This window comes from Varroa jacobsoni, unplaced genomic scaffold (genome assembly GCF_002532875.2).
Source record: "Varroa jacobsoni isolate VJ856 unplaced genomic scaffold, vjacob_1.0 scaffold_227, whole genome shotgun sequence".
Lineage (NCBI taxonomy): Eukaryota > Metazoa > Arthropoda > Arachnida > Mesostigmata > Varroidae > Varroa > Varroa jacobsoni.
In genome coordinates this window covers 11,111-33,520 of record NW_019213129.1, presented here as the reverse complement: position 1 = coordinate 33,520, position 22,410 = coordinate 11,111, and the positions used below count along the sequence as shown (strand labels likewise).

The 22,410-nt window shown below is 43.0% G+C and overlaps 1 protein-coding gene and 2 long non-coding RNA genes across 3 annotated transcripts in view; 1 reads left to right on the top strand and 2 right to left on the bottom strand.

The window, feature by feature from the left end:
- lbk (leucine-rich repeats and immunoglobulin-like domains protein lambik) overlaps window positions 1-22,410 on the top strand; it is a 78,412-nt gene that overhangs the window by 50,030 nt on the left and 5,972 nt on the right. The window contains exons 3-5 of the mRNA XM_022855734.2: window positions 19,630-19,701; window positions 19,929-20,342; window positions 20,781-22,294. Coding sequence (XP_022711469.1) covers window positions 19,630-19,701; window positions 19,929-20,342; window positions 20,781-22,294 — 2,000 coding nt within the window. The remainder of the gene's footprint in view (window positions 1-19,629; window positions 19,702-19,928; window positions 20,343-20,780; window positions 22,295-22,410) is intronic.
- On the bottom strand, window positions 3,343-5,992 carry LOC147753790 (uncharacterized). Its single transcript, XR_015316075.1, has 3 exons — window positions 5,544-5,992; window positions 3,918-3,955; window positions 3,343-3,596 (listed from the first exon to the last, which is right to left on the bottom strand). It is a non-coding gene; the product is annotated as an uncharacterized LOC147753790 (long non-coding RNA).
- LOC147753789 (uncharacterized) overlaps window positions 16,203-22,410 on the bottom strand; it is an 11,293-nt gene continuing 5,085 nt past the window's right edge. Inside the window, exons 2-3 of the long non-coding RNA XR_015316076.1 lie at window positions 16,778-17,400; window positions 16,203-16,454 (exon numbers count right to left, since the gene is read on the bottom strand). This is a non-coding gene — a long non-coding RNA (uncharacterized LOC147753789). The remainder of the gene's footprint in view (window positions 16,455-16,777; window positions 17,401-22,410) is intronic.

Genomic DNA, 22,410 nt, shown 5'->3' with positions numbered 1-22,410 from the left:
TTCAAAGCACAGGGGCACTCGTGTATGGATGATTTAAGCAACAAGCAACGACCAGAGCGAGCCGAAGTGCGTTCCACCCGCGGCATCAATAGTAGACTGAAGTTTCTTTCCCTTTTCATGGCCGTTCGTCTTCCGTTAACGCTCACTTTGTTCGCCAATGACGACAACAACAATATCGTCACCACCTCCATCGCTGTTACGAAGCGAGCACAGAAGGACAAGCCTGTCCTTCGCTGCTGTGGCTGGGCCTGTTGTTGATGCCGTCGTACTCTTGTCTCTCGATAGAAGCTTCTTCCCCGTCTGCTCCCACCCTGTTGATTTTTATCGCAATCAAAACGAAACCTTTCGATATTGCGTGAGCGTCTCATAAGTGACAAAGCTTTATGGTTAGCAAGACAGACGAGGGATATGCAAACAAGACATGATTGCCCAGCCGATTCTATTTAGGCAAGAGTTAAAAGAGTAGTATACAGGACAAAAAGCAAGAAAAATGCTCATAATGTCGTTGGTAACGGCGATGAGTATTGTCGCCATGATTTCACACGCCCACTGTTTTTTAAGTGAGTACCAGAGAGCTGTTAGTACCCCAAAAATGAAGAAGACGACGACGGGTTCCTTCTATTTAGCTCGAATTTCTCCTACTGAACCATTCACCAGTGTGATACCAAACCATTAACGATGTCGGGACTTCTCAGCTGCTCGTTCGTTGCTTCTAATGCGCCTGTTGCTACTGATCAGAGCCTTCCCCTTTTTAATCACAACCATGTCGAACGAAATTAAGGAGCATCGTCTTGTTTTTGGGCCTTCGAAAAGTCGAAGACAAGCTATTCTTTTATGATACAAGCAGCGTTATTATACCGAAGTGGACAACAGTGAACGCCCATTATATTGTAAGCTTAAACAAGTATTAAATAAATGGGTAGATGCGTCCTAGCTATCAATTTGCACACGCTAGTAAGCGAACATGGCAAATTGATGAATAGAAATAATTCAGACCCATATTAGCAGAATGTATCTATATAGATGATCGTTTAGTGATTATATATATATGGTACGCCAATATCAGGAAGCGGACCGAAATCACTTATTTCGCTAATGCAGGTGGGTGCATATGTTGAAAGCAAACTATTCTGTTGTTTATCTTTTTCATCCGTCTGCCATTTTATTTAGTTCATTGTTGTGATGCTACGTGCGTTGACGCGCAGCTGCAGAATGCATTATCTCTTTTCTACAGTCAGTTAGCAGCGACGGTGGAGGTCAATATCGTCGTAGTAACGCGTGTTATCCGGACCGCCGGGTGTCTTATACCGTTCTCTTCGACAGCGCAGAACGACCCAACAATCAGCGAATGACGTTATGCTGTTGTCTATTACCGACTCATCACACAAATACTTCAACTATATTTACTGCCTGTGTGAGTCGGCCGGTTATCTTGTTTGTCTGTTCCCGGCCTTCCTCGTCTCCCCCATCACTGCCGCCACTGTCGTCGGAGTGTCTCCCTCCGACGCTCGTTGGTTCTATTCGGCTGACGTCAACAAACAGCCATAAGAGACCCACACCGTAGCAAACACTCGCCCATACGCATCGACGCGTACCTCGTCGCGCACACAACCACAACTACTGCGCAGAACAAAATGCGGTCGCCGCCATCACGAGCCGCAGCAGCGGCGTGAATGGCGGTCGCTGTTACGGCGAGGACAACGGCGGCTGCGCGAGCCGCGCTGTCTGTGTGAGTCCGGGGCAGGTTGCATCCGTCTCTTGGAGAGAAACACTGGCTGAATGGACGAGAATGGCTGAACGATTCCACGATTTATTCTTTCGCTACCACTTATCCGACAACGATGACGATAGCGACGGCGAAAGATCAGCGGCCGATCGTCTTCGTAGATTTTTTTTCTGCAAAAATAAGCGTGAAGCTCGTGGAAACTCACTCACTTGAGGAAGCCGGCGGCTTTCCAACGGGTGCCGCTACTCTTCAGCGAATCATCATTTTCTCATACATATGCATGTATATGAGCATTGTAAGAACTTGTACACATTATTTCGCAGCGTAACATTAATTGAACAGGGTGGAGCGAAAATTAAGTTTAAAGCAAGACACTTTGTTTTAAAATGCTATTGAAAGTTTGATTCAGAGTAGCAGAGGAAAAATCGTCGAAGGTTTCAGGCCGATCCACTTATATCACTTAAGACTTGGAACTGGTCAGAACATCCATAGGTACTGTTCCTAAAGAGCTAAAAAACTCTTTAGATGTAAAAGGTACATTTCAGCCGTGGTACATGGTATCAATGAAAATGATCTGGTACGAAAAAAAAACTGAATGGATTAGGAAAGATTACGGTTTTCGGGCAAAATCGTTTGGAGCATCGATAAAGCATATAGTTACGATCAATCGATATAATCCCACGGATCGGAGAACTGTGAATCCACACAGGAACACCACGTAAATTATATAGGTGTTATAGGCAAAGGATTAATTCGATGACTCGTTTTTGGCAGTATAACAATTAGCGCCAACCTCTCTAATTTACAGCAAAAACTTTAACGAAAAAAAAAAAAAAAAAAGAATAAATTTTACCACACATTTAAAAAAAATTCGATTTATGATGGAGAATTCGGTCTTCAAAAAGATGGACCATTCACATATTATTATCGTGATGAAAACGCATATCTTACAGACTCATAGGCTGCCGAAGAGGTCCCATCTTATCAATAGCTCAGATCTAGCGTCAATAGATATTATTATGCAAGGACACCTTAAAAATGAAGCCTGTACCAGGAAAACGACGACACCGAATTTCGGAGCCACAGTTAAGCAAAAATGCGTCTCCATACCAAATCGTTTTAATCATTAACTCTCTCACCTATCGGAACGGTATTGACCAAAACGGCAATAATTTTCTTAGACATTTTATATATAGTGTTTTGCAATCTAAATATTAAATACATGTAAATAAAAACTGAGATAGTATCTAAGTTATATATATATGTTGTATATACATACGCATATATGTACGTGAAACATAGCGCCTTCGATATAAAGACAATGAGCAAAAGTTCACGATGGAGGGGCGTATAACGCTAAAAGCGTAGGTCTAAAGAAGCTGGCTGGTCAGACCGTATTATAGGAGCCGCAATTTCTTAGAGATCGTTTTTGCGGGGGCTCGTTGGGCGATCGGCAGATCGTCGTAGTTTGATCGCTTGTGTAGTTGAATCATGGCGCCTACATTCCTAACGAAAATAATAAAAATTTCAAAAGTACCTTAGTTGTCCCATTGTCCTGCCCTTAACTACTTCCGTTACAATATATCGTACCTAGTTAGTATCTGCTTAGTGAGAGCTGGTACGGTGACAGAAACAACAAAGCACTAATAACAGCAAAAACAGGATGGCTTGCTATTCCCCGAAAGGCTTATGTCGGATTCTGGTGAGCTCGACCCTCAGCAATACAGACGATGGGGGCAACGATATCCGCTTCACTTCTGGCCGGCAACAATGGCGCGCAAACCATATATGAAGATGCGTCCTCTTCGTCCACCTACGCGTTTTGGAAACGTCCGCGTTTGATCAAAGGCTTTCCGTTGTCTAGAGCTCCCTGTACCATATAAAGCACGATAGAAATCGCATTGAAAGTGTCTTGTACCTTGTACAGCCTATACAGAATTAAAGGCCTCGGGCTTTACGCCGAGCACCGTACGTTCGTTGCTGACCGGTCAGTCCCGTTCAGTTGCAACTGAATAGCACAGATTGCGACTACAAGAGTAAACGCGCAGCGAGTGCAAGGCCGGAAGGGAGCCAGCCCTGTGCTAAGCTTTACTGCAAAGTAGGGTTGAGCGACCTAGTGGGGTGGGGTAGTCAGGAATCCGAATTTCTTTTTATAAAGAAAATAAATGGCTGCGATGTTATTTATACTCACGACTCTTGCGGCTGTTAACGAAGCTCACGAGGGAAGACCTGCAATCAGTAGTACTAGGTTTAAGAATATTGTTTAGATATAGGTTAGGCCGTATCTCTGTGCAATCGAACTACTTAGAATACGGTTGGCTTGAGTGAATGATCGGTATGTAGGACAGTTCGGGTACTGTTTATGACTCAGTCTCAGCTTGGGATAGTTTCACTTATTATGTTGAGAGTACAGACATATCTAATTACGTATTATTTGCCAATTAGATTGAGATCCCATGAATTGGTATGCGGTCAGTAGGTACATGAGAGTTAGCATAAGCTATATATAATTGTATATATGCAGTGACGCAAGAGTGAATGGTGTCTTTTTTTTTACCAGTGAGGTTTCTTTGATACCACTACCTGTATGTTTTACTTCGGATCCGCTATACAGTATTCAATCGAAAAAGAAAGTGCTTGTAGAAGACAGAAAGAGGTACTTTAAATGTAAGTCGACTACTCTATGCTATCAAAATTAATTCAGTAAAAGCGAATTTCTTCTGCAATAACTGGGATTGCAGTAAATGCATGCAGACCCAGTTATCGGTGCCCATCAAACGAATCTCTATCACATCGAAGTAACCTACGCTAGTAGAAGTAATAATTGTACTAGCAGTAGTTGTACTTGTATACTGCGCGCCGCCCCCCTCTATCTCAGGCTTTCTTGTCCTCGTGACAGGCCGTTACTGCTGCCATCATTGTCGCTGTCACAATCTTAGCGTCGTCATTAGCGAAACGCTATTGTTAGGATTGTGGTATTATCATTATAGTGATGACCTCGATTCGGCCATTCTTCGGTCGTTGCACCTCGCTGCTGCATCAGCCGTCCTCCTTCTCCCGCCGTTACTGGGATCAACCTAGCGATCGGCTGCTACTGCTGACTCGCTTTCTCTCCTCGTTAACGGCTTGACGTGTCCAACAGTGGACTACGTAGATGATGGCGCAGCGCAGCCAAGAGCCATTGCTGCGGCGTCGGCGTCACACAGTCTGTCGGGACGGAACAGGCACGACCACGTAGACCCAATCAAGCCTAGGGAACGAAGCGTAGCGAGGACGGTGTAAAGAACTGGTGACAGGCTTTCGCCTTCTTGTCTCAAGGGCGGCAATCGGTTGATGTCGATGGCAGTGACGACGACCAGAATTACTGACAGCGGCAGCGGCCATAGTAAAAGTTAAAGTAGATGATCGCCACTTGTTTATTTATTTGTGCATGTTTGTCGATTAAGCTGAAGCGACTGGCAATGCTGTTACCCTGTAAAGTCTGATCGAATCAGTCTAGGAGAATAGGTCCAGCCATTAGGATGTTATCCCAAAGGAACATTCCCTGAGGGAATTAGTTGATGGGGGGTGTATCAGTAATGAAAAATGGGTTGTAGTTCATCTTATTGTCTTAGACAACAGTGATCGTTAACGACACATGATAGTTTCGCACATGACAGTTGTATATAAGCGAATATCGCGTATGGCTATTGAAATGTATACGTACTGGTCGTGAAGTGAATTTCGACAAAAAGTATCATGGCCACTCTACGACCTTAGATGATTGTTTGTAGCCATTTTCACATGTAGGAAACAGATTCTATGCATAAGATCTTACCAAGTCATAGTCATTCCGTGTGGGACTTCACAATGGGCAACGATCGTACGTTGGTGAACGAAAGCTAAATGTGCATGAGACTCACTCGAAGGAACACAGGAGCTCACAGCTACAAGCATTAGAGGATCTGGCTGTATGTTCGAAAATTCTACAGGTAGGCTCCGTGCCCAATTTCGATAGAGGAGTTACGTATGTAATGACGGTCTGCGTAACGGCTAGATAACTATGGTCCGCTGTTTACAAAATGGTCGTCAATGGTCGAGAGGCAATGTACTAGTTTAGCGTAGTGGGAAATCCTAATGTGGCTTGTTGACGGCGAAGTTAAAAACAGCTAAGTAATACGAGTGACTAATTAACCAACTGGCAACATCTAAGTATAGTATGACTAGTAATTGGAGAAATTGCCTTCGTTTTTCAAAATGAGCAAGGTGGAAATGACTTGACGCACAGGTTATATACTAGATCGCTCATACCCGAATGGCCTTCCGTCCGCAGATTTGAATTTACAGACTAGTTAATTGCTATTCAATTGATTCAGACTGAAACCGTGTTATTTACCGTGTCGCTAAATCATATATAATGAATGCAATACTACATTTTAGTAAGCCCGCACATATCGAATTGGACCATTTTCTCAGGTTTACAGGTAAAGCAGAAACGGCGATGTCCGCGACGGGAAGGGCACTGGTTCAACTGGCAGTCGCTCGGTTGTTCTTGGAGTTCACCCTTGTGCTCTGAAGGAGTGGAGCACCTCACTGAGGAAAATAGCCAGTAGCCCCAGTGTGCGATCGAAAGTAGAGAAGAACACGGCAACTGAAATTGGCAATAATGTTGGTCGTGCTGTCACCATATGTTGTCGAGGTGGAGCGACTCACTTGTAACCCGCAGTCGCTTGAGTGTGGCACAGAAGGTATTAATAAATACAAACACAAAAAAGGCACATCCGAGAAGAAGTAGTTGGTGGCCTGAAGCGCCTGGCCTGCACTATCTGGCAAAAAAAACCAGGACTCGAAATTTGCACAGCCGAACGACTGGAAAAAAGCATATTCGAAAAATAGCACGACGCTAATGGTAAATCGCGTGTGCAAAGGCCATAGTCGTAGCTTTGTCAGTGAGCTCACATTCATTTCATACTGCTGCTACTACTTGCACAGCGCACACCGATCAGCCTACGTATGAGCCCCAATGGTCAAATTACCCTTTTATTGTTGAAACGGACGAAGACGCTTACCAAAACTGTTTCCCTTTTAAAATTTTAACTAAAACGCACATAAATATAACGTATGACATGTAAGTACTAACTGTTCGTCTGAACGAAGAAGTTGCTAAGATTATTATTATTATAAAACACAACTGATTGCGAGACCGATTACAAATCTAGGAGTTGTCAGTCTCGACAAATATTTTGAATAGGGCGAAACAATGGAAACGTCAGAATCACTGTGGGAAATTGAATAGCTACATAGAGGCAAGATGGAGTTTCGCCATCGTCTTTTCGAAGAAGACTTTTCGCCTTCGTAAAAGCGATGTTTAAGCGAAAACACGTTAAATAACAAGGCAGGATGTGGAATGGAAATAGGTGCCATTGCGACAAAAATTGAAGAGCGTCGCTCTGTTTCTTTTTTTGTTGTAACCGAAAAAGACAAACGAACAGAGGGGCAGCCGATTAAATCGAATCAAACTGGGGCAGAAGGGAGAGAACAACCGCTATATTCGACGTTCCTTATCGTTCTTCACTGCTGTTTGCCTCCTCTATTTACGTCGGCTCTGTGTTAGCACAGCTTCTACGATGAACGATTTGCATTACGCCGGCTTCTCCAATGTCGTTTCTAGTGCGATTCAGCTTAATAGGCAAAAAGCTGTTATTACCTCTGCATGTTTTTGTACCAGTTAATATTGCGAGAAGATTCTCTCTATTATCAAATTACGTTACGCTAAGTCACCTAACCGCTATTAGGTTCAGCGGACAGAATGAAGGAACCTTCGTTCGTTCGAAGCAGACGAACTTAATATACGGGATTAAGATCATGGGTTTCTTGCTAAGCATGGCCGCGATCCGCTTCCGCTAAGTTCCAAGTTCTGCTCGACCGGTTGTCGATACTAGATACGAAATCGATTTTGGCCTCGTGCTTTTGCCGTTGTTACTTGAAGACAGTATAAAATACTTTGTTTGCCGCTCACTATCCTCCCGCCTGTACAATTGTGATTTATCATAATATATTGAGGAGACTGTCTCTGAATCGACATTTATTTATGTACATAAACATACGACGAAAACGTCTGTTTGTGCTTGAGCGTGTTACTATGGAATAGATACCGGTATCTATTTGATTATGCTCTGCTTCGTAAGGAGTCGCAGACAAAATCAGGCATTTCGGAACACCGCGACAATTCTCTGCTGGTAGCTGACTCACCAGATTAACGTGTGATGTCAATTTACCCTCCACTAGCCAACGTGCTAAACGCCACTATCGCACACATATACAAGCAGCCTTTAGCAACGCAGGGATAAAAAGCATTACATCATAATTTTCCTCACCTGGCCAAAGCAAGACAAACAAAAAAAAAGCAAGCAAAATCTACGAAGGGATCGTGGTAGCTGTACCTAGTTTTATCTAGTTGTGGACAAGTAACATGCAAATATGTATAGATTATGTGTAATACCCATACTTGTGAGGAGGGCTTCTTTCGTTATGAACTTGCCTCGCCCCTTGGTTCGGTAACAGCAGAGAAGGATAAGCTTCATATTGTCTACAGGTTAATATATTATTAGATAATCCTTTTAGATTGACAATATCGGAAAGAAGTAGGGGAGTCTTCATGTAAGGAAGAAATTGGTTTTTTTTTTGGGATGATAACGAAATCAAGATGAATGTGAAGATATCTACATGCTTGCTTCCCGGTTATGTCCAAGCTGAACATCTGATTCGCTGCTGTGGAACGAATAGTCTCTTCGGAGCCGGAAAAGTGGCCTCGTAAATCAGGTAGAAACCTGTCAACTGAATCGAAGTATCGGTCCTGAAAAACGTTATGCCGCGATAATAATATCAGTCATCATAGAATTCAAACCATTTGCGACTATTCAGCTATAGGTAGACCCCGATAGTTTTAATGAATCAGCGTATAGGTGCTGTTAATGACAAAACGGCCTCAGATTATTCGTACTTGATACGAGGTACTACAAATCTCGCCGCTAAATCACAGAAAACTAAGATTATGGATAAACAGTTAAGCAATTCAAGCTCAAAAAATTTACAAGATCTCTAGATTTAACATCTAGAGAATGCTACGAAGTACTTACGAAGCAGCTGTTAACGTATTTCCTACAGTAGTCATCAATGTAACCCTGGAACATATCTGCACTAACTTGATTAGAAGGGGAAAAAAGGACTGCCTTTATGTTTACCACATCACGTTAGTTGAAGGTTTGATTTCTTTGCATATTGACTGGGAGAAAAGTGGGTCTCTTTTTACAACTTCGGTCGCGTTTAAGCCCCAGAAATCTACCTAACATCACACGGATGGGGGCGCGTAACTATTCAACAGAAATAGTTCGATCCAGCCTAAACGGGAGTTGATTATAAGCCTCAAAATGTGAATACAGTTGACAGAAGTTGTCTGATCTGTGTTTCTCTGATTCTCCGCCATTGGCGCCGGTAATGACGATGGCCGTATCCGATGCGGTGACTCTAGCGAAGATGTTAGTGCAACAGCAATCGTCAAGCAGCCGTAAAACGATAATCGCCGTCTGTGCTTACAAATGTCACCGCTGTTGTTGTTGTTGTCGTCGTTGTTGTTGTTGTTTGTCCTCACTGCTACTACAGCCACCGCTGGCTTCTATTGCGTTTATGCCGTTAGCGTTCCATGATTTGTCCAAATGGCTGGATATTTTATTATTTGCTCGTCGTTTTCATTCCGGGAAGTACTGGCAGGTATGAAGGGATGATGATCTCTCGGTCCTTTGCCGACGTTGATCCAGATAAACGACAGGCATGAACTATACACGTGAGAGGAAGTTCATGTATTGACAACAACAACAACAACAACAACAACATTGTTTCTTGTTTACGCATACAGGCCAACAGCGATTTCGTTGGGCAAACCCTTGCTGAATAACAACCAACAAATCATTCTTTATTTCACGGAAAAGCTGATTGAGTCACCGGCTGCACTCACCGAAGCTGAGCTCTGTATCTCAGTATCCGGTAGCTAACTAGCAGGTTCCACTATTTACCGTTCTACGGTCAAATAATATTGTTTGCTTTGATGTTATTGTAGTAGCCGTAACAACACTATGATCGTAGAAAGCTAGCGTCCGACATAATAATGTTAAGCGTCAGATCGGACAAATTTTTATTGCAATTTTTGGTCTAATTGCCTATGCGATACATGCATCTGTTAATTGAATCAATATCGAATGCTATACATCTGTTGTCTATCTAAACGCGGTCCTCCTTTCATTTTCTATTAGTAATATTATTATTACTAGTTTACATTAACAAAAAACCATGACGGTGCTAGCACACCGTCCCTAGCGTTGCAGAGTTCTTTGATGCCTTTGTATTTACAGCGATAATAGTGCATACTGGATCGATCGTTTGTTCGCAAGCCCTTAACGTCGTCTGCAGTTTATAAAGTCGTTCAGCATATGTTATCTTGAACAGAAGTTTCTATAGAGCTACCGACCAACTCTGGATTTCGATTGGGGCCATTCCTAGTGTCCAGACTGAGGCACACTATGACGATAGGGTTCACTTAGTCGCATTCACAATAAGCAATTGTGGCTTTCTTCTATTCCGCTTAGTCTCGATGCTTGTTGTCATTCGACGCTCGTCGACCAATCGGCAACTCAAACGCTCAGCTAATTGATCGTTGGTACTGCCTTCAGAGCTGACAAAGTGCCGCTATGTCAAATGTATAATACTAACCAAAAGCAGCTGATAACAGGATGAATAACTACTGCTATTTCTATTTGAATTGACGCGCCACTGTAAAGAAACACAAGAGCGCCATTCTCGCTACGCTCGCCAGAACAGATCTACGACGAGAATGATTGAGCATTCCATTTGTCGCATGCAGGACACGCTCAAAGGAGTTCAAGCAGTTGTAACGGTAATAACAGCAATCTCGATACAGTGGCCTTACTAATGTCGGCCACCGGGCGTAACGAGAAGTCCCGTTTCTTAGTTTGCGCAATGGTTTGGGATGTCGTTACCTTTTTTTGACAACGACGCCCTGTCACGGCAGTAACTATGATAACAATAACAAGAGAGCTGGCTCATGTATGGCTGGCAGGCCACGATATAACCCACTTCTCAACCAAGAGCTCGATCCTCTAGTCCTGGGAGCCTCAATCCTGCAAATGTGCCACCAGCACGTTGTCATATCTTCATCTAAATTAGAGAGTGGGGGGGATGTCGGTACAATTTTGCTGAGCAGGCACGCCGTGTCGAAAGCTCAATTGCAGATACTGCACATGAGTTAACGTTTTGCCCATCCGAGGAGAAGTCATGGGTCCTGACTGAGCCCCGCTGCGTAGAAATGTTCATGGTTGCAACGGGAAAAGGTAAAAGCAGATGGAATACTTCATCTTTTCTGCAATTCTGCGAGGTGTTAGTGTCCATGCAACAAGAGGCATATCAGTGATTGCGTTACGATGTGCAATGATGCACTGTTGCACATACACGCTAAATAAAAAAAAAATAGGTTGATACATATATAGGATGGAAAAAGTAGATAGGTCGATGCACCGACTAGGCATCGATGACGGCAGCAACAACAAGAAATAACACTGCAATGGAAACGGTGAAATATAAACATACTACACTTCCAAAAGAGGAGAAATGTCAACAGTTGTCCTTTTTTTGTGGCAACAAGTGCGTGTTCATCTGCCATTCATGCGTGTAGACGAAAGTCGGTTCTTTTTAAAAACAGCAGACTCCCCTGATGAATAACAGTGGATCGTATTCCGTGCAATAGAGAAAAACAGTACAGAGTCTGTGAAGTAAATTGATGCTATCCAAAGATGTATTAACGATAATCTCTTTGTTTTGGTTGGGGCGTTAATGACGATTTTTGATGTGGGTAGGCGTACGGATTTTTGGATCAGTCATGAACAGCTCACGTCGTATATAATGTGTTACACGATGTGGATCATGAAAGTCAGTCAAATGCTCTCTGAGGACAATTAACTGGTGTTTTTCGCTACTCAACGAGATTTTCCTCTGAGAAGAACTTTTTTTTATCCTCGATATAACAATTAATTGTAGCAGTCATCGCTGACTTGCTCGTCAACCAGGATATTCGGCTATTATGACTAGAATAGATAGATCATTGAATTTTCGGTGGAAGCTCATGAGTAGAATGTGGTACTCAGCGTAAGCGGCACGTTATGCTATAGTACTTCTTCGAAAACAGCGTCAAAGAAGTTTATTTGCACGTTCGAATCACTGCGCAACTATGGATAGGTGAAGCGTTTGAAAGGCCATACGCCTTCGAGGAAGAAGGCGTACGAGAAGGTGTAGCACCCGATTCGCTGCTCGAGAATACAGACACGTCCACGACGCACATGGTCGCCGAATAACCCAGATTCAAACCTGTTCGACTGCCATGCAAAAAGCGTTATTAAGCGCAAGCTTCGACATAACAAGGTCGGCTTGCTCACTCGTACATTTATTAAGAAAACGTTTGCAAAAGAACCATCGATACAAGTCTGTGAACGGTTTAGGTACCGAGTGGAAACTGCAGTCGCGGTAAATGGGTGGTTAAATTGAATAAACATGATAATCAGGAGAACCACTTCTAGCACATGTGAAGACGTTTCGCTGATGTACCTATTTTTGTTTGGATATAGTCTTAGAAATAAAACATAATACAAATTTTCAATTCAGATGCGCCATACATATCTGCTCAATTTTGTGTTCAGTAGATGCACCAGTGCTTATTGTTCTATGGGCCTCAACAGCAATAACGACCAACTGCCTTTTGGCTATTGGGTTTTTATGTCTTATGAAGCATTCAAACCGAAAACTATATGAGCCTTGCCCCCAAATAATACGTGACGCAGAGCTCCAGTGGGTGATCTTTTGTCGCAACACAACACAACATTATGCAGCGTATACAAGTTGACTGCCAATCCTTTCAGTCCATCTAGGCATGTCCTACACCTGCTCAGTGTTTTTTCTAACAGAACGGAACAACGATAGCGGCCGCTGCATTAGGTGATATTCTGTGACGTGTGCATCTGTGGCTGACCCCTCTTTCAGAAATGAGAAGATAATAGAGAACGATTGTCGCCCTTGATCCCCCCTCCCCCGCTTTCTTTTTCATCGATATTTGATTTGAAAATAAAAGCCGAACTAGTAGAAGCAGCAGCAGCAGCAGCAGGCGATTAATGGTACCGAAAGATAGTCGATATGGGCGTTGGGGAGCGATTTAAAGCTGGGAAGTCGCTAGAATCGGACTGCGACCGACTATAAGCTTGAAAGTGGATGATAAGAAGTTCGCCGAATGAAAAAAGATCATTCCTCAATTGTCCTTGCTAGACCCGTGTGCGGACAGATCGAGTATCACGACGCAGGCGCAGGACATTATTTGCCCGACAAAACAGGAACAGTGAGGCAGCAGGGGAAAATTGGGACACCATCTAATGGGTAGACCTAATGGCAGAATGTTTATGCTGTTCCGTTTTATGAAGAAAAGTAGGACATCTGAAGGGTGTGACGGGATTGTCGAACGAAACTGTCTTATACCCAGCTGTAGGGAGGTATACATACGTGGTCATGGCTGATGGCTGCTGGCTACTGATATGACAACACTTTGTCCACATTCTTCATCGTTATTTTTTTTGTTCCTCTGTGTCCATTGTTACGATGCTTTACTTTTCTTTTCGATGCAAAATAGGACGAAGCCACTGATGTTGCCTCTGGGAACGGCTCCAAATAGTTTGTTCGTCTGTATGAGTTAGTTTCTAATATTACTTACGCTGTAACTAATGGCATATCGGTTTACTTAGAGAGCAGCTGCAGTTATAATATATCTATGTGTATATAAGGTCTGCACCGGCTATCTGGATAGCACCATATAAACACTGGTTAGAATTAATCATGTTTCTACCACCTAAGAAATTGCTTTGTACTGACAACTCATGGTATGTGGTCTCATTGATAAAAACGAGATAATAGAACAGGCCTGGACGTTACCCCAAGGATAGTAGCATGCTATCTATGGGGCTCACTCCACTCTTTATGTCAGCTTTACTCTTGAAGGGCTAATTTTTGGGCACGGATTTTTCCACCTTTCTAACTGCCTAACACCGTAGGATCCTTCCATCATCCGTATCCACTGACATGAAATGCATGGAAATAGGTCTTTCGTATCATCATACTACGACGCCCTTTCTTTTACATAACCGTAAGTATATTTAATCCACGCATACCAATACTAATCCACGGGAAAAGAGTTCAGAACGGCAGGTACAGCAGGAACAGGACGACTTCTTTGGGAACTGGTATTATTGAGAATTGTTAAATCTAAATGATTGTTCTTAACTAAAGGTGGCAAAGAACAGAAAAGTACAAGATAAACAAAACTGAGCCGGAATATGTAGATTCGACCTTAGAAAGAGAAACAGGTACAAACAAATATGCAACACACGAACGTTTTATAGAAAAACGATCAAATACTATTGTCCTGTATCCACTTACGGATCATTGATATGTTGGACAAAAGTGAAAACAATGAAGAATAGCTTTTCGACAACAGCGGTACCTTTCAATGATGCTGGAGCCTGGAGGATATCTACACTAAACCAAATGGCAGAAGCTATTGTGCAGATAGATTGTTCATTATCCCGAAATTGGCTGCAGAAACCCAAGCTTCGAAATTATCTATATGTTTCGAGGTTATGCCCGGCATCGCAATTAGGCAACAGCCGGCTGGCTGCAGGGACGACGGAAGTGTGTCTATGTGCAGATTCGAATCTAGACCAATACTTATCTCTACGAATATCGAGCAAATACGCGGCGCACTAAGCTATGGCGCGGATTTGATCGAAGGACATATACGAGCCTATGTAATCCTGTGTATCTGTGTGTTTGGATTAGCGGTGGTGTCGACATCGTCGAGTAAGGATCGTGACAGGAACCGTTTGCGTCAGTAATATTGCCAGCAAAAGTGTTTGGTGTGTATTTAAATGTCGCATGATGTATTTATGCCAGTCAGGTATTTAGAGCCTGTGTGCTGCTGAGCTTCGAGTTGAGTAATTTATGGTGTGCTTAAACTTCGTAGTGTGGATACAGTGCGACGACTATAGTTATGTTACGCGAAAGATGCATGTGGCAGCAACGTGACAATATGGTTGCATCGATAGCAATGGCATTGAGACGCAGCTAGCTACATAATCTATTGGAAGCAGAATCTGTTCTGACAGGGCGGTGAATTTTTTGTCCCTGCGAAGACTCCTATTATAAGCGAAAGTGAAGTCTAAGCTATGTTTACAGCGTTGAAGCCTGCTATTTCTATGAACACGATAGGCTGTGCAGTCTATGTCAAGCCTACTTGTTATTAGTAAATTGGCCCGTAGCACGTCCTACCGAATGCGTTGGGCTGCAGCATTTTCAGTAACATTCTCCAAGATTTTCAGTATTGTTAAATTTCGATCTATTCATTAAGTTGTTAAAGTCATATATGCATATATATATACATATATATCATATGGAAGGGTCTATGTAGTGCGAAGGTGAACAAAAGGACAAATCTAGATTCGAATGAACGCCATCTAACATCCACTGGACTAATATAGGAGAAAAATTTTTAGCAAAATTTTAGCCCCCCCTATAAAAGAAGCTTAGACTAACCGAGCGTGCTCTCTCGTCAGTGCTTTCTTATTTACTGGCTGATCCTTTCGAGTTACAATTAGTTTATTTCTTAGTATAACTATATATATTAAAGCGAGAGAAAGAGCCGCGGATATTATAGAGACGATACTTTATTAAGTTGAAAGGAATATATTAGTGTGCATTAGCAATGCAAATATCCTTTTAACTATCTTCAGTTTTAAACGATGCGGTACAGTAGAGAGAGTCAACGTCACTCTTGCCATAATCACTCGGTTAACATTGGACTATTGAAGCCGGGTCATTAGATGATGGATTTCTACTGTAATAGACGAGCGAAGCTGGGACGAAAATTCATAAAACCCAGGTTCTGCCCCTATTGCTTACGGAGCAGTTTAACAGCTAATTGATGCTGACGCTAATTGGAGGATCTGTTGCACCACGATCACACTGTCTACGACACATCTAATTACGCCACGGCGGCCGTTTTAGTTAGCTGGAACCTAACAAATCGGCAGGTACAGAAATGTACCTCTAACCTACTATTCTACGACCTGATGGTTAGGCTAACAAACTCAATGCTCAAACATTCGTTTTTGAACCGTTTGCAAAATGTCTATGAGAACACCGTCGTCGAAATGAGTTTCCAGTTCTTCAGTGGCATATTATCTGTCAGGTTTTCCGAGTCGTGTTGCTTAGGCCAAGTTCAATATGTTGAATATGTCGAAGTTTCATGTATTGTGTTATATTGATTCAGAGGTTCATAAATCATACATATAATAAATCTCAGTCTTTCAAACCACACAAAAACAAAGCCACTTCCTATGAATCGATTTGAATCTACAGCTCCTTTATTCAGATGGTCGGACAATCATGTTTTAGTATGGCGCCCATTTGCTTAGACTAGTTTAGCGTATTCGTTAGGGCGTTACAGTTGGGGCTAGTTTTTAGAAGAAACTCTTGCGCACGCCATCCAACAATTTTTGGGTCTCTGGATGGACGGACAAAGAAGCATGGATCCTACATCTGTTGTAGGACATTCAGTGACGAATCTGGACGCATACATGCAATCTCCCTGTAGACCAATGATATCAGTCGGAGAGTATAATGTTTTAGGCTATGACAGATGATAAATCGATAACCACATCAGACCACTAATCGATATTCAGGAGAAGTATCTTGTTTATTTTGATCTGAAGAAAAGATACATGGACTATACCTAAGACGAATTACATCTTTGTGTTAGGTAAAAGCTGACAGCTGTGGGTCGTGTGAAAACTTCAATTCATACGCGTTTATTACACTGATCTTAGTTATACATACATGAAATTGTATAGTATGTGTAGCTGAGATCAATTTTTATAAAATACCGACAATCAAATAGTTCTATGGACTCACCACGTCTTCGGGTGCGAGCAAACGCGGTGTTTCTCTATTTATCGCCGAGGGTACGCTCATGTTCTTACATATTTGCCGTATGTCGGGTATACTGGTTTACCAAGCTTTTAGAAGATGATTGATTTTCCACATGCACCAACTATCGCAACCTTACGAATACAACAGAGATATCTTGTTGCCAGTGCTGCATGTTTCGATGGTAGGGCGTGTCTTGCTCGTTGTGCTCTGTGCTTCACTCCCTCTATAACTCGAAAGAGTCTATTTAATAGATTGTGGGACGTGGATAGGATGAAGTTGGGTACTGCGGCGACGTGGTACCACACCAGTGTCAGACTGAATTTTCAACGCTGAAGTCGGCTGCTTAGCATCCAGCCGGATCGCCTAGATCCTCCAATACTGCTATATTTTGCTAATCCGAACGTGCCGCGCCTGGCTGACGATTGATTTACTCGGAGAGCGACCCGTAGAGCGTATTCGCGTAATGGGTTATTAGTACGACAAGATGGCAGCGGCGCAGCATAGCTGTCGCCCAGTGCAGACGCAGGAGTAACAAAGACAACACGGATCTGTCCTCGATGTGGCTCCGTTTGTGGGACTGACGTCATCGGGCACTAGAGTAACGTCTTAGCCGAAGAAAGAGCGAGACTCTGTGTTATGAAGGCCGAGTGAATAGGAGTCGCCTTATATAGGCCTCCTGTCCTCGATCATTCTATTGACCAATCAGACCAATGAATGGCTCGAACATATGAAGAAATTTGCCGGGAATTGCTAAATAGAGCAATCGTATTGAGCAACGTCGATGTATTACGATTATGCTATTTATAAGTGGCTTGGGTAAAATTTGCCTCGAGTATTCACTTGTTGCTGGCTTAACTCATATCTATTGAAATCAGTTATACTGCCAGTATATTCACGAAGTAGGACAAAAATAGTTCAACATGTGTAGTAGTTGACACCCTAGCTTAAGACCAATGACCAACCGTATAACTAACTAAGCACCAATATCAGATGCAACAACAATAATTATGAAAAATCATTGTCCTAACGGATAGGCAACGGTTCTCTCGTCTAATGATCCATTGAAAGAGACTGTATCCGTTTGAACTGCCATGGGTACCCTTACACATACAGTAATTTCTACCGAGGAGAGTTTTGGTTAGCTGATGGCTAACTCGATTCGGAAACGACCCAGTAGATAGATTAATAGTAATAATGAATCCATAACCGTTAGAACGGCCGTTTGAAGAGGTAAGCAATCGGACAAGAAAATTATAGGACCTAGTCTCATCTAGCTAAGTCGTGTTTTCGTTGTTAACAGCTGAAGCGGAAATGTTGGTTGCGATTAATGCTTAATTCGAGTTAAGAAGGAAGCATCGGTCAACGAAGTCATCTTGGCCGGCTACCGCTTGTCTAACTATTGTCTCTCTGTTCTCTACAGCAAGTAGCCATCAAACAAATACACATGTTACGCATGCCTTTTGACTCGGGACTCCGTTCGACTTCATCTGTATCGCCGCATCCCGGTTTGAAGCAGATCTTTCGAATAGACTGATCCTGCTATCTCATCTATAATCAAATGCTACGTTTGCTTTGGGGGAGGTTATGGATTTACCTTGTCTGTTTCTAGCTCTGTTGATAAAACTTGATCCTGTACACGGTCAGGTATTATTGCATGCGTCTGGGCTATATGAAGAGAACCAAATGACCCATGCAACGGCTGGATTGGGTTCTTGTGTACAGATACAAAAAGACACCCGCATGCATGGAAAAAAAGTGCGAGCTTTTGCTTCAATTAAAATGTACGTGCAAAGGGAATGACTGCTTTGCTAGGTGTTACAGATTGGACAATTTACTAATAATAGGATTTTGTCGTCCGCCTTAACTGCCGCCGCTGCTATCTATTGTCACGAGCTAAGTTAAGCCGTATTGTGATCAAGGGATCCGAAACTGTATGGGAACAAGGAGTGGACGGGAAGGGACTAGCAGACTGCGTGTAGTCCCAAAGACCTGACCGTTCGCCTCGATAGACGACCGCCATTTCATTTGAGACCATTAGGAAACCATCATTCATAACGACAAGAAACTAATAAAATAATTTCTATTTTGTAGCTGTTGAGAAGCACGTGAAAATCGATCGATGAAATCAATTGTTGAACAGCTTTAATGTCATTACAAATTACTTCTAAGCGTTTTGCCAATGACCTACATTAGGCAAGGCGGACAGGATTAACGGTCGGCAAACAAAGACAAACAGCGTTAGTTCAAATACAATGCTTCGGTACAAGAGAGTCGAGATTCATTTTTCGGCTTCGGGCTATACTTATTTTTTTTATTTACAATTTCGGGGAAAAATCGTAATTTCACTAATCCAGAGAAGTTGGCTAAAAACAAAGCAAGCGTAGGTAAAGATGGCGCTTTCTGTACAAAATGGCTCAAGTGATCTTTTCCAACTTGTACAAGTCCGTTGATATTTTTTGCAGACGTTTTGTGGAAGTACGCGGCACATAGCCCTAAAAATAAGCTAACACGAAAATAAGAATAGGTTGAGTCAATCTAATAGCGCGGAACTTATATATATTGCCAAACTCAGCGTAGCGTTTAGCTTGTTTACAGCACAAATAAAGCGAATTCATGGTAGTTGATTTAAGAAAAAGGAGCCTCTTTTTACATTACTAAATATATGTTTTGGCTAATCTCACATAACTGTGAAGCAATCTCAACTTGGTACACTTCAGCTTGGACCTTACGGAAAGACGGAAGCGCATTATGGCCCTAGACATGAATAGCAACTGTATATTGCACCATCTAACGAACGTGTATCTACTTTGCGTCTCTTTTTTCTGCTTTTCCAGAAATATTAGCTATAATCAAATCTCTGAAGTTCACCCCGAAGCATGGACGCACACGCCCCACCTAAAAGTCCTGTAAGTGCAGCAATATAAAATCCATTGTGCGTAACTTTCGTTCACTTTTGTTCAAAGAAACTTTTACTATTTACATTAACTGATCGATGCCTTAGGCGTTGAAGGAACCATAGGATCAGCTTAATAACAGCTCCAAAAACAGCCACTGCACCAATTCGACTAGTAATAATTAGCGTGGTAGTAAGCGATACTAAGTTTTCGTGTTATCTCTCTATTTCGTTTTACAGTCGTATGTCAAACAATTCCCTAACGGAAATTCCCGAAGGTTTGTCGCGTCTCCGCGAGCTTGAAGAGCTTATTCTTAATGCGAACGAAATCTCGCTAGCTTCTCTGCGCTCTGGTTTTGCAAGTAATGAGTCAGATCAACCTTCTGGCGATTCCGTCACCCTTGTAGAGCACCCTCTACCGCACTCTTTGCTTGCGCTCGATCTCAGCTTAAACCGTCTTGGAACTATTGAGCCTCGATGGTTCGGACGTCTTAGTCGCTTGCAATTACTTAACTTACAAAACAATCGTATCACATTGATCGAGCGGAACAGCTTAGACAACCTGACTTCACTGCGCTCGTTAAACCTCAGTAGGAACAGGCTGACCAAGCTACCAAAGGACCTCTTCAGAAAAACGATTCAGCTCAAGAAAATGTAAGTATATAGTCGCCATCATTTGGATGCTGGTGCCGTGTTTTGGTCTACCTGTTTACCGAATGGATTCGAAATGAATTTCCACGACAAAATACTGTCATACTGCCTGTTCCAGATAACTTTTTCCATTCAATAGCTATATGTGCCGTCTTGCGGAACACGCTTATCAGGCATTGATCTAGATGATATGACTTACGAAGGTACCGTTCGAATTCGTTCTTAGAAGTATCTCAAATCCCTATCTATTATCAGCATTTTGTAGAAGTGGGTGCTGATTTGGTGCATCGTGTAATAAGTAAAAAAAAACGTGTCCTAAGTGTCGTTTAACGGAGGATGTCTCTCCGAATCGGTATTACAATATTATAAGTATACATTACATATAATGTATGAAGGATACTATCGGTAACGATTTTAATCTATTCGTTTTTGGTATTGCAGAGACCTTAGCCGCAATCAGCTTCAGATGATCGAAGGCTTAACTTTTCAATCGCTTGAACATCTCGAAGTGCTGAACCTTCGAAAGAATCGGATATCGGTGCTCTCGGACGGTGCCTTCTATGGGCTGAGCAACATTCAGCAACTGCACCTTGAATTCAATAACATTCCTGTCGTATCTAAGGCGTGGCTTTACGGCCTTCATTCGCTACGTCAGCTATTCGTACAAAATAATTCAATCGTACAGGTCGTACCGGATGCCTTCGAGTCGTGCAAAAAACTTCAGGAGGTCAACTTGGAGAACAATCGGATCGAGGCAATCCAAAAGGGATCTTTTCTACACTTGGCATCTATCCAGACCATTCAGTTAAGCTCTAACCGTATTGGCTTCATTGAAGATTCATCATTCAAGACCCTAAGTAGCCTCCAAACACTTGAGCTCAACAACAATGAGTTGCAGTGGGCCGTCGAGGATACGAACGCGCCCTTTATAGGCTTGTCCAAGCTCACGCGCCTCGGGTTAGCGAACAACTCAATACAGGCACTTCCTTCAAGGGCATTCGCTGGCCTGTCTAAGGTCCGTTCGCTCAATCTCGATCTCAACCCACTGTCGGCCATCAATCAGGAGGCATTCCGGGTGCTTAAAAGAATCTCCGAACTGCGACTTAACACGACCGCGCTTCTTTGCGACTGCGGCCTTAGTTGGCTTCCGGAATGGTTGCGAAGCGTCGGTGTTGAACGCCATATCGTAGCCCGCTGCGCTTTCCCGCTCGAGCTGAAAGGTCGCGACGTCTTGTCGTTCGGGCCAAGCTACAACTGGTCCTGTGGTGTATTTTCGAAACCGGAGATTCTCGAGTCACCACAGAGTCCTCTGCTAGCTCTAAAAGGGCGGAATGTAACATTATCCTGTAAAGCTACAATGAATACAACAGTTGGCGCCGAGCTGATCTTGTTCGACTGGCGTAAAGAGAACCGAATCTTACGCTCGTCAGATGCTTCTTTGCTATATACTGGTACTTCTTCTACCTCGGAGATTTCGTCTCCGCCAGCGTCAGCGAGCGGTCGCTCACTCGAGACGTTTGCCAATACTGATCCAGCAACAAATAGGACAGTGTTCACGTCACGACTGCAGCTTTTCTCAGTAGTCGATGGCGACGAGGGCAAATATCAATGTATAGCTCGAAACCGTTTCGGGTCGTCGTATTCTAATCGAAGTCGGGTGTCTGTGCACGTCTTCCCGACGTTCACGAAGAAACCGCCCGCACGCATGACGGCGGTGGCGGGAGACAGCGTCGTGCTAGAGTGTGCTGCCATTGGCCAGCCCAAACCGGTGATCTCGTGGCAGAAAGATGGAGGAGACGATTTTCCCGCGGCAAGGGAGCGCCGCATGCAGCTGATGCCGAGTGACGCAATTTTCTACATCGAAAAACTCAAGACTGCCGACCAGGGCGTGTACACGTGTACGGCGAACAACTCCGCCGGCCCCGTCAGAACAAACGTGACTCTCACTGTCAACGGTATATATATAATTATGGCTAAGAATTATATGGTATAATAAGTACGTTTTAAATGTTTAACTTACTGTCCTTTCTGATCACTGCCAATCAAGTGAAATAGATAATTTGCTTTCTAT